The sequence below is a fragment of the Euleptes europaea genome, chromosome 4 (assembly GCF_029931775.1).
Source record: "Euleptes europaea isolate rEulEur1 chromosome 4, rEulEur1.hap1, whole genome shotgun sequence".
Classification (NCBI taxonomy): domain Eukaryota; kingdom Metazoa; phylum Chordata; class Lepidosauria; order Squamata; family Sphaerodactylidae; genus Euleptes; species Euleptes europaea.
The window spans coordinates 103,053,006-103,065,928 of NC_079315.1; the positions used below are offsets into that span (position 1 = coordinate 103,053,006).

The 12,923-nt window shown below is 45.1% G+C and overlaps 1 protein-coding gene across 1 annotated transcript in view; it reads right to left on the bottom strand.

Moving 5' to 3' along the window:
- C7 (complement C7) overlaps positions 1 to 12,923 on the bottom strand; it is a 35,696-nt gene that overhangs the window by 20,821 nt on the left and 1,952 nt on the right. Inside the window, 5 exon segments of the mRNA XM_056849058.1 lie at positions 1,494 to 1,628; positions 4,042 to 4,180; positions 8,432 to 8,573; positions 8,874 to 9,015; positions 11,761 to 11,833. Of these exon segments, the coding sequence (XP_056705036.1) occupies positions 1,494 to 1,628; positions 4,042 to 4,180; positions 8,432 to 8,573; positions 8,874 to 9,015; positions 11,761 to 11,833 (631 nt within the window).

The window sequence follows — 12,923 nt, forward strand, 5'->3', positions numbered from 1 at the left end:
TGGCAACCCTACGCTCACCCCAATCTACAAAAGCATGAGTTGGGAGAAGGCAGGCCTGTTGCTGCACTCATAGCATTCCCTTCGATGCCTTTCCCATGAATAATCAGTATGGTGAAGCTGCGGCTGTATGTTGATTCCAACCATTGTGATACCTTATAGTACCGCTTCAGCCATGTGCTCTGAAATGCAAAGTGCAGAGGTGGCCCTCTCCAGAGCCAAGCTCCAAAGAACTATTTTAGCCTACACAAAAGGGCTTCTGCCCATTAAGCAAACTATTGTTTTTAAACAGCAGAGCTCCTCTACGGATCACAAACTGCTTCTGCAATTTTATTCGGCTTTCATTTGCTGTGTAGCCTGAGGGTAGAGGGCTACTATTTTAAAACAACAACAACAACATACATTCCACATACCCTAGCAGTTGGATCTTGGCCTTAAAAACATAAGAAAATCCACGCTGGAACAGACTAAGGCCCATCAAGTCCAGCAGTCTGTTCACACAGTGGTCAAACAGGTGCCTCTAGGAAGCCCACAAACAAGACGACTGCAGAAACATACTGCCTGCGTTCCACACCTAATATAATAGGCATGCTCCTCTGATACTAGAGAAAATAACTATGCATCATTACTAGTATTCAATTTGACTAGTAGCCATGGATAGCCCTCTCCTCCATGAATATGTCCACTCCTCTCTTAAAAGCCTTATTCCATATTTTAATTTCCATATTTTAATTATATTTTAATTATTTTAATTATGCATTGTGTGAAGAAATACTTCCTTTTATCTGTTTTGAATCTCTCACCCTCCAGCTTCAGATGACCCCGCGTTCTAGTATTATGAGACTGTCCACTCTCTCCAAACCATGCATAATTTTATAGATCTCTATCATGTTTCCCCGCCTTTTTTTCCAACCTAAACAGCCCTAAGTTGCCTTCTCTTGACATCTGATGCTATACAATAGCTGGTTGAATACAAGACTTGCTATTTTTTGTTCTAAACCCACCTTGGTATGCATTTTGGGACTCATTAAACTTGGGGGGGGGAGGACCATTTTTCATCTAGTCTTGCATAATTGTTAAAAGTAACATAGGGTTTCCAGTTCTCAGTTTGGAAATTCCTGGTGTTTTGGGGGTGGAGCCTGTGGACAGTCGTGGGAGGCTCCACCCTCCAAAGCAGCCATTCTCTCCAGGGGAACTGATCTCTGTAGTCTGGAGATAGAGGTGTAATTCCAGGCCCCAGCTGTAGGCTGGAACCCTAGAGTATCAGGAGAGGAGAACAGGAAAGTGGGCAAGTTTAGATTTTGCAAAACAGCCTGATGTTGCTGAAAACCCAGTACTGCTGCCTGTGCACTTGCTCCTGCATGCCATCGTTAACCTCTTCATCTGGGCGCGGTGAGATTGTTTCCAAGAACTGCATGTCTCTGAAGGTGGTCTTGACGTGGCTACCCTGAACCTCTGATCACTTGGAGAAGAAAAGAAAACTCAAAAGTATTTACCTGTGAATTGTCTGAAGAATGTGTGCTGGGGTTATAGTCATGGCCTGAACTTGAAATTACTTTGTTCTCTGTGCGCTTCCGATAAGACCAGCTACTGTTGTAAATCTCGGCGCTGAAATCATTCTGAATCTTCACCTATGGAAGAAATAAAAACATTTCTAGATCACGTTACGTTTTCCCCCAGAAAGAAAATATCTCCAAATCTACTTCCTGGCACAGATATAGAATCATAGAGTTGGAAGGGACCACCAGGATCATCTAGTCTAACCCCCTGTACAATGCAAGAAATTCACAACCAACTCCCCACTCCCACCCCCTGTGACCCCCTACTCCATGCCCAGAAGATGGCAAAAGAAAACCCCTCCAGGATCCCTGGCCAATCTGGCCTGGAAGGAAATTGCTTCCTGACCCCAAAGTGGGGATCAGCACTACCCTGGGCATACAAGAAAGGACTCTGATCTGGAGAACCGGGTTCAATTTCCCACTCCTCCGCAGGAAGCCAGTTGGGTGACCTTGGACTAGTCACAGTTCTTTTAAGAGCTCTCTCAGCCCCACCAATCTCACAGGGTGTCTGTTGTGGGAGGGGAAGGGAGGAGATTGTAAGCCGGTTTTATTCTTCCTTAAGTGGTAGAGAAAGTTGGCATATAAAAACCAGCAATAAAAACAACAACAACAACACATTTTCTTATATATCATATACAAGATACTGTTTGTAACATAACAGTGAGCTTTCAAAATTATTTATCAGACAATTAAAGGATATAGTGTTTCTAGTGGTGAAGTCCGTTTTCTTTCCTTCCAAGGAAGAGCAGGGGAAATTTGAAAGATCTTAAACAGAGCTGAACTGTGGATATGGACTAAATTCAACAGTGGGTTCTGCTGAGCTGAGTGGGAACGAGCATCCTAGCCCTGGCCCCTCTTGCGACCAAGAACACTGATCCCATCTCTAACTCAGTTTTATTAAAACAGTCCATGAGGAGTAAAATATCCGTCCCATGTACAGAATAAAAGATATTAAATTCCAAAAAGGAGATCAAAATGAACCAGCACAAATAGTGTACAATATATTATATACTATCTTAAGCATGATTAACCGAATAAAATCCAAATATGATGCTAAGCACTGAAGTGGAATTAAAACTAAATGGTATTCTATCTACATAAAACCTAACCTGTTTATAAATGACTTTCATTTGGCAATCGCAATATACAGAAATTTGGCCACCAAACGTGATATCCATATATGCTTATCTTCCAAGAGATATCTCAGAGATATTATTTCTGCTTGATGCGAGAAAGGGATTAAGACGCCTTAATAGGGGTTCAATTAGCCATTTTCTTTCCGCTTCATACAGAGGACAATGAAATAAAACGTGACAGATTGACTCTACCATGTCTTCCGAACAGGGGCAAACTCTCCTAGACATGGGGGTTCGACTAAATCTACCAGAGAGAACCACCCATCTCTACCTATGCATGTTTGCCCAAATGTGGGGCACAACCGCTACAAATACAAAACAAAAACCTATGCTGAATACAATGACGTATAAAAAATAACAGCCTGTGTAGATTAACAGACAAAATTTTAAAAAGGTAAAGGTGCCCTGTGCAAGCACTGGGCCATTCCTGACCCATGGGGTGACGTCACATCCTGACATTTACTACGCAGACTGTGTTTATGGGGTGGTTTGCCAGTGCCTTCTCCAGTCATCTTCCCTTTACCCCCAGAAAGCTGGGTACTCATTTTACCGACCTTGGAAGGATGGAAGGTTGAGTCAACCTTGACCGGGCTACCTGAAACTGACTCAGGTCAGGATCAAACTCAGGTCGTGAGCAGAGCTTGGACTGCAGTACTGCAGCTTAACACTCTGCGCCACGGGGCTCCTAACAGGCATAATTAAAGAGCATATAATATCCAATAATATGTCAATATATCAATCGTCAGCATAACAGCAACATCTGAGAATCCAATAAATCAAAGTATTCACTCAAAGTCCAATATTGTTTAAGGTGTGAACCATTCATACTTATAAATTTCCTGTTCATGAATGGTTCTCATCTTAAACAATATTGGACTTTGGGTGAATACTCTGATTTATTGGATTCTCAGATGTTGCTGTTATGAATATAAACTTCTGATGATTGATGTATTGACATATTATTGGATAGTATTGTGTATGCTAGCACTTGCAATATATGTTTGGTAGGCATTTATGTCAAAATACATATATACTCTTTAATTATGTCTGTTTAGCTACAAATGCTGTTATTTTTGGCACAATATCTACATCCATACACACAGTTTGTACATGTTTATGCACTGTGTTCATGTCGTACATAGGTGCGATGGGACCAGCTTGCCTACTCCCTCCACATATGTTGGTTTGTTCCTACTTGTACCCTATTTCTGATAAATGTAGAAACTAGCCATAAATAGCAAGCCGCTTTTGCGGGATCATGGCCCTGCTCTATAACCCATCCTGAACCCTTGCATTCATGGCTTCAAAAAAGAATTCTGAAGGTAATCCTGAAGGTAAAACAAGCATACCTGGAATGTGTAAGCAAGGACACTATCGCTCAGGCGATAATATTCTCTCTGGTCACCACTAAACACCTTTCTGCACTGGCCACCAAAACTTTTCACATGGATGACTCTTCCTCTGGCCTCGCCTGTAAGGGCGTTGAAGCTGCAACAAAGGAAAAGAGAAAAGACACAGCAGAGTGATCGCACAGGCTGTAAAGCTCATGAGAGGCAGAAATGCTAATTGTAAGTGAATATCAGTACAACTGTAGACTGCAGCTGACTATTTTTCTGAGATAAGGGCAGAGCTTCCCCACCCCCCACCCCCAGGACCACAAGACTTCCTTTGGGAGAATAGTCTCTTCCACTAGTGGAAGAACTCCTTCTGCAGAAGGAAGGCTTCTTGCACTAGAGATAGGCTCTTCATCTAGCTGAACAGAGTGACAGTATACAACGCTATGTTCAAAACTGCAAAAAAACACACACACACAGAACAGGGTATAGTTTCAGAGGGTAGCTGTATTGATCTGCAGTAGAACAGCTGGATTTGAGTCCAGTAGCACTGTAGTGACCAACAACATTTCTGGGGTCTGAGCTTTCGAGAGTCATAGAATCATAGAGTTGGAAGGGACCCCCAGGGTCATCTGGTCCAACCCCCTGCTCATTGCAGGAAATTCCAAACTACCTCCTCCCCGCACACCCCCAGTGACCCCTACTCCATGCTCTGAAGATGGCCAAGATGCCCTCCCTCTCATCATCTGCTTAAGGTAATAGAATCAGCATTGCTGACAGATGGCCATCTAACCTCTTCTTTAAAACCTGCAGGGAAGGAGAGCTTACCACCTCCCGAGGAACCCTGTTCCACTGAAAATTCTTCCTAATGTCTAGATGGAAACTCTTTTGATTTAAGTCAAAGCTCCCTTCATCAGATACCTGGCCCAAGATATCTGACAAAGGGAGTTTTGACTCTCAAAAGCTCATACCTTGAAAAGCTTATTAATCTCTACGGTGTGACTGGACTCGAATCTAGTCTAATTCTTTAATAATTAGATTCTCGATTGGTTGCACCACAGTGCAATTCCCCAATGCAACAAGCTACATTAAAGGATAACAAAATACTCTCCTAGATTGGGTTGACAGCAGAGAGCAAGTACCTGCTAATTCTAATGCATTTTCATCTCTATGGCAACCACCTATGCTAAGTTTCATGTCGACCTAAAATTAATGCAACATGAAGAACAATCATGGCCAGACTACTCCAGTTGGTTTTTCTTTTGTTCGTTCTGAATTGAGGTCAGCCACAAGGCAGTCGGGAGGTAACCCCCCCCCCCCCGGCCCGGTAATTTGCTTGCTTTTAATTAATCATCTAGCCTTTGTACTGAAGCCTTTGTAAATGGACTAAGAGCGAATCCACCAGGCTAGGGCATAGAAGTAGTTCATGACTAGCTCTATGAGTCAGTCTGCAGAGATACCAGACTCAAATTTAGCTGTTCAACTGCAGACCAACACAGCTGCCTTCTGAAACTATCTGCTGAGATAGTTGATCAGATCAGGCGTGGAGAGTCAAGCATTGTAAAGGGAACAGCTTGCTCACGCACAAATGTAATATCGTGACCTGCAAGGACTAGGGATCACAACCTGGGGACTGAGACCTGAGATCTTGGAAAGCGGCTGCCAGTCCGAGTAGATAATACTGGCCTTGACGAACCAATGGTCTGATTCGGTCATATGTCCATATCGCTGTAGCAAACAGAACCGGGCCTGTTAACTGCACCCTCATGGGGGCTCATTGGAAGAAAGGGTAGCTTATATGACTCCCAGAGCCAGTGTGGTGTAGTGGTTAAGAGTGGTGGTTTGGAGTGGTGGAGTCTGATCTGGCGATCTGGGTTTGATTCCCCACTCCTATACACGAAGCCAGCTGGGTGACCTTGGGCTAGTCACAGCTCTCTTAGAGCTCTCTCAGCCCCACCTACCTCACAGGGTGTCTGTTGTGGGGAAGGGAAGGTGATTGTAAGCCGGTTTGATCCTGCCTTAAATGGTACAGAAAGTCAGCATATAAAAACCAACTCTTCGTCTTCTTCTCCTTCTCCTCCTCCTCCCTCCCCCCGCCACAGGGACAAAGGTGGTGCCACAGTTACTACTTACTACTTCAGCAGCCATTATTCAATACGGGGAGCCGAGTTAATCTACCTAGCCCTACAAAGCCTCAAACTTGAGCCAGGCACTTTAGTTTGAACAACCTGCTGTTGTGAACGTCAAGACCAAGCCGCACAGCCGCTCCCATGCTGTGCCTGCCTTTTGGTCTGCTCAGACTTTACTCTTCCTCTAGACCAGTGCAGAAATGTGCCTTTCACCTTCAACTGTGTGGTACGAAGGACTGAAGGGTTTTATCCGGGTTAGATTAAACAAGAGGGGGACCCTCAGGGACTCATGGGAAGGGGAGATCCCATTCCCCATTGCCCTGCTTCCTGCCATTTTCCCCCTCATTCCCACCCTCCCATGGGTTAGGGTTGCCAACCTCCAGGCTGGAGATCTCCCGATATTACAACTGATCTCCAGGCAACAGAGATCAGTTCCCCTGGAGAAAATGGCCGCTTTGGCCTTTGGACTCTATGGCATTGATGTCCCTCCTCTCTCCAAACCCCGCCCTCCTCAGGCTCCGCCCCCAAAATCTCCAGGTATTTCCCCACCGGGACCTGGCAACCCTACCATGGCTGCTTTCTCTTTATTTCCTCCCCTCCCCAGTCTCCAAGCTTCTTGCTGTAGCATTTAGCTAATGGGGGGGGGGGTCTGGGTCAGAAGTATTTTCCCCTTAGGGTTGCCAACCTCCAGGTACCTCCTGCTATTACAACTGATCTCCAGCTGATAGAAATCAGTTCACCTGGAGAAAATGGCTGCTTTGGCAATTGGACTCTATGGCATTGAAGTCCCTCCACTCCCCCAACCCTCCTCAGGCTCCACCCCCAAAACCTCCTACCGACGGTGAAGAGGGACCTGGAAACCCTATTTCCCCGCCAATTCAGTCCCCTTAGTTGGCCTGCGGCAACTAAGAAGCTCGGAACAGAGAGCTCACAGGATAGATTTCTGGTCCAAACCTCAAGGGGCTTGGAACAGAAAATGCATCCTGCAGGTTTCCTGTTCCAAGCTGCCACTATTGCTGCTGACCAGCTGATGGATGTAGGTTAGAGGGGAAAGCACCTCAAATCTACACACACCCCAGTCAGCTATGTCGCATGGCAAGAGGCTTGGAGAACCCTTCCCCGCACCTTTTTTCCTCCTTCCTAATCCTAATCCTAAATGACATCTTGACCTGCAAGGCTAGAGAGCTCGTCCTGCAAGTGACAGCCATTCTGCCACTGGAGGCCAAGCAGCACGCAACTGGCTCTTCCCTGCTTGGCTCACTGGACGTTGAATAGCTCTCAACTCAAGAAGAAGAGACGACAGTATTAACTTTGCAAAAAAGGTAAAGGTAGTCCCCTGTGCAAGCACCGAGTAATTACTGACCCATGGGTTGATGCCACATCCCGATGTTTACTAGGCAGACTGTGTTTACGGGGTGGTTTGCCATTGCCTTCCCCAGTCATCTACACTTTACCCCCAGCAAGCTGGGTACTCATTTTACCGACCTCAGAAGGATGGAAGGCTGAGTCAACCTTGAGCCGGCTACGTGAACCCTACTTCCGTGGGGATAGAACTCAGGTCCTGAGCAGAGCTTTTGACTGCAGTACTGCATCTTACCACTCTGAGCCATAACTTTGCAAAGGGGATGAATATATTAGGAGTGGGAGGAGAGGGGAAGAAACAAACGTATGTTTTTAAATAAAAGTATGTTTTTAAAATGTTACAAGCTGTTTGAGGACTTTATAATGTAAATGTAGAAAATAAATATACTGAATAAATACATAAACACCCCAAAAGGAGAGAAAACAAAAATATCAACAGTTTTGTCTCCTTTTATGGCAACATTACAACTTCTAAACAGCTTCTGTCCAGCCCCAGCCCCCGATATCCCAAGAAGATGTCATATTTCTAGTGTCCAGATATCTTCCTCATCCCTGACAATTAAAGAAGGCATCTTTACCTATTAAGCGGCACAGAAGTCCAGTGAAAAGGTAATCTCACTTCCCACAAAAATAAAATCATGTGTGTCAGATGCTTGGAACACTTGGAATGCACTATGTAGATGTAAATAAGAACTGCCAAGGACCTTACCCTGACCTGGATGGCCCAGGCTAGCCTGATCTCCTCAGATCTCAGAAGCTAAGCATTTGGATGGGAGACCACCAAGGAAGTCCAGGGTTGCTGTGCAAAGGTAGGCACTGGCAAACCACCTCTGTTAGTCTCTTGCCATGAAAACCCCCAAAGAGGTCGCCATAAGTTGGCTGCGACTTGACGGCACTTTACACAAGGACCTTACCCTGTGCCTGTCTGCTCTACGTTAGGAGGCGGCTTATCACTGTCACACACCACCTTGATGGCCTCGCATCGGTCTTCATCAGCACTGTCTTCCTCGCAATCGTGATCTCCATTGCACACCAATGATCTGCTTATACACTGCCCTGTGGACCAAAAGAAGATAGCCACAATGAAACAGAGCTGTCCAGAACCACCACAGGCCCACAGAGAACAGGGCCACCACCCTCAAACCACCTGTACACATAGGGTTGCCAGGTCCCTCTTCGCCATTGGTGGGAGGTTTTTGATGCAGAGCCTGAGGATGGCAGGGTTTGGGGAGGGGAGGGACTTCAGTGCCATAGAGTCCAATTGCCACAGCGGCCATTTTCTCCAGATGAAATTTTGTTCACCAAAATTTGAAGCTACTGAGCCTTCTTCCAACCTGCAGTCTTGTAGGAGCATACCTGAAGTACATCGAAAACGATCACCGCAGCCATCCTCTGTTGGACACCCTCTTGTAGGAATACAAGCACGAGATTCGAATGAATTCCCGGAACATGGATGTCCTCCAAACTGCCCATATATTGCCACTGTTCGTCTGTGAATCTAAAACCAAAACAATCCTTTAGAGGTGCTCTGACTTTTGGCACTTGCACATTGAGCCATAAATATAAGAAGCTGAGGGGTGTCTGTGTGGAGCAAACAACAACATCTTGGTGAGATCAAAGCATAAACCCTAGAGATGCCAACCTCCAGGTGGGACCTAAGGATTCCCTGGAATTACAGCTCATCTCCAAGAGATCAGTTCCCCTGGAGAAAAGGGATGCTTTGGAGGGGGGACTTAATGGCATTATATCCCTTTGAGGTTCCTGTCCTCCCCTGGCTCCATCCCCAGATCTCCAGGAGTTTACCTGCCTGGATCTGGCAGTCCTACCCCCTAACCCCCACCAGTGGCTGGGGGGACCTGGCAACCCTAACCCTAAAAAACCCTACTGTGAGGTGTGCTGGCAGCCTCCACCACCTGAAGTACAGATAGATGGGGAGCATGATCCTATTTGAAAAACCAGCATGTGGGTGCATCATGAGAGCCAGCATGGTGTAGTGGTTAAGAACAGTGGTTTGGAGTGGTGGACTCTGATCTGGAGAACCGGGTTTGATTCCCCACTCCTTCACATGAGCGGCGGAGGCTAATCAGGTGAACTGGATTTGTTTCCCCACTCCTACACACAAAGCCAGCTGGGTGACCTTGGGCTAGTCACAGCTCTCTTAGAGCTCTCTCGGCCCCATTTACCTTACAGGGTGTCTGTTGTGGGGAGGGGAAGAGAAGGAGATTGTAAGCTGGTTTAATTCTTTCTTAAGTGGTAGAGAAAGTTGGCATATTAAAACCAATTCTTCTTCTTCCTCCTCAGGTACCTTCAGGCTTCTGGCATGGCACTGATCTCATGCAGTGTGCTTGCTGCATTTAAAGCTACCAAGAAGGCTGCAGTGGTGTTCTCACCCCATGTGCCCAAAGGGGGACAGGTTGTTTCAGGGAAACAACAGTAGCTTCCTTACAGTTAGAAAAACCCTCAGCGGTACATCAGATTTCCCCAGAAGACAACAAATCACTGCACTGAGACAACAAAAATATTTATAAACTCAGTAGTTACTACTTTATTCTTTTTTTAAGGTGCCAGGCCTCTGCTTCTCACTTGCCCTGAAAGCCCTTTGCTGGGGTCGCCATAAGTCAGCTGCGACTTGATGGCACTTAACACACACATGGGACTCACCATCTTTGAGTAAACAAGCAGAAGATTGCACTGCTAATTCCACATTTATATATATATTTTTCCATCATTCAGATACATGCAAACCCCAAAAGGAGGCTATCCTTGTTATGAGTAGAACTGTAAAAGGCATCCAGGCAAATAATCTTGGTATCCACTTTCAATTTTGGTATAGGGATGCTATGAAATTCTGCAGACTGGCTGGTTGGATTTGAAAATCCCCATTTTGATTTTGTAGTCAAACCTACTTGTCTTTGTTCTCGCCCTGCTTTATGGTTTCACGTAATGGATTTTCTATCAAAATCAATGTGTTTTTCAATGTTGTTTGCCAATAAACCTTATGCTATATGTGTGTATGTTGCATTAAGTGCCGTCAAGCCGCTTCCGACTTATGGTGAACCTATAAATCAATGTCCTCCAAAAAGTCCTATCGTTAACAGCCTTGCTCTGCTCTTGCCGTATATGTACCTATAACAATATGCTGTATATATGTATTAATATACTGTGTATGTGTTTGTGTATATATATATACACACACACACATATGCATAGATGACATACACGGAACATATAAATATTGTACAAATGCTGTTAAAAAACACATAAAAGAAATGAATGACTCATCAATACCAGCAGTGAAAGTGGATGGACTAAAACCGTTCGAAATGACAACACAGGAAATAAAAAGCAACCAAAAGGGATATGTTAATTTATCACTATTCTGGAACTGCCATCTTCCATCTGTCTGACCAAACTTAAGCCTGATTGTTTTCCCATCACTGCTACAAGTGCTTTATATTCATGAAAGTGTTCAGTGTCTGAAAACAGGCAATGCTACTGTTTTAATCGTATCCTGTATCCCGTATCCTATATGATATTCTGGATTGTTTTTATAGTGGACTATATCTTACCACTCTCAGCAAAGTCTGAAGCTTTCCTCTAACCTAAGGGGTCTTCCTGCAACTTAAATGGCTTTTCCTTCCGTGGAGGAAAATTTCAAACTTTGATGAGCAGAATACTAAAAACCAGAGCACAGACACTCAGGTTTCTGAAGATACATTACAAAAAACAAACAGCTGTCACCTTTTTAAAGGGTTTGATCTTCACACAGCTGTTTGGTGTAGTTGTTAAGAGCAGGGGACTCAAATCTGGAGAACCGGGTTTGATTCCCCACTCCTCCTCATGAGTGGGGGACACTAATCTAGTGAACCAGGTTGGTTTCCCCACTGCTACACATGAAGCCTGCTGGGTGGCCTTGGGCTAGTCACAGTTCTCTCCGAATTCTCTCAGCCCCACCTACCTCACAAGGTGACTGTGATGAATAGGGGAAGGGAAGGTGATTGTAAGCTGTTTCGAGACTCCTTAAAGGTAAAGAAAAGTGGGGTATAAAAACCACCTCTTCTGAAATGAAAGATCATTCTCATCGCAAAGGTAATGTGCTATGGCAGACATGGATATATCATGTAATTCAGACATGTCATCAAGGGCTGGCTTAGTAACCATGAGGATGAGATGTCACCTTGATCCTAATTTTGGAACGTGGTGGGCATAGGCACTACACATATGAGCAATGTTTATAACATACCTGGGTCTTACTACAGCCATCACATTCTGACCAAGGACCATATGGATTCCAGATGCAATGGATTGGATCAGGTCTGTAGGGTTTTTTTTTTTAAGGGAAAGGGAGGGAAAAAACGCTGTCAAGGATTGCAACTTAACTGTTGGAAGACCAGTGAAATAAATGTGGGAACAGTGAAGTAGAATGAGAATCTTGCCGCATACGTGTAGTAGTACTGACTTATAGGCTCTTTTGAAGACTACGTTACCTCTCCCTCCCTTAGGGTTGCCAACTCCGGGTGGGGAAATTCCTGGAGATTTGTTGGGTGGAGCCTGCCTGTCTCTCTTTCCCTGTCAATAAGGCCTGGAAGCCACTCTTGAGTATCAGCTCAAATACATCCAAAATTCAAAAGCTGAGTAATACCTTTCATTTTGCCCAACCAAAATGACACTAAACAATGCGCAAGCTTTTCTCCAGAAGAACTCTTCATTGGGCTGGATGCTCTACTGAGGAAAAATAAATGCTATTCAATTAAGAACTGCAATTATTTGGAAGAATAGGTTGGAAAATAAAAAGGTAAAGGTCCCCTGTGCAAGCATTGGGTCATTCCTGACCCATGGGGTGACGTCACATCCCGACGTTTACTAGGCAGACTTTGTTTGTGGGGTGGTTTGCCAGTGCCTTCCCCAGTCATCTTCCCTTTACCCTCAGCAAGCTGGGTACTCATTTCACCGACCTCGGAAGGATGGAAGGCTGAGTCAACCTTGAGCCGGCTACCTGAAACCAACTTCCATTGGGATCAAACTCAGATCGTGAGCAGAGCTTGGGACTGCAGTACTGCAGCTTAACACTCTGCGCCACAGGGCTCTTAGGTTGGAAAATACAGACAGAAAAAAAACGTTGTTAAAAAATCCCCCACCCACCTGTGCCTGATTGGGTTCCATCTGAAATGGATGTTAAAAGGGTGAAGGAGAGGGGTGGGGGAGATGATTCAGGCCATGATCTTGAGGCCTTTTGTATGCACCTGACTAGAATGCCTTAGAGGATTTAGGGATGAGGGTGGAGTTTGAGTCAGGCATCTTTGGTAGGGTTTAGGATTGCCAACCTCCAGGTGGTGGCTGGGATCTCCTGGGATTACAACTGATCTCCAGGCAACAGAAATCAGTTCACCTGGAGAAAATGGCCAC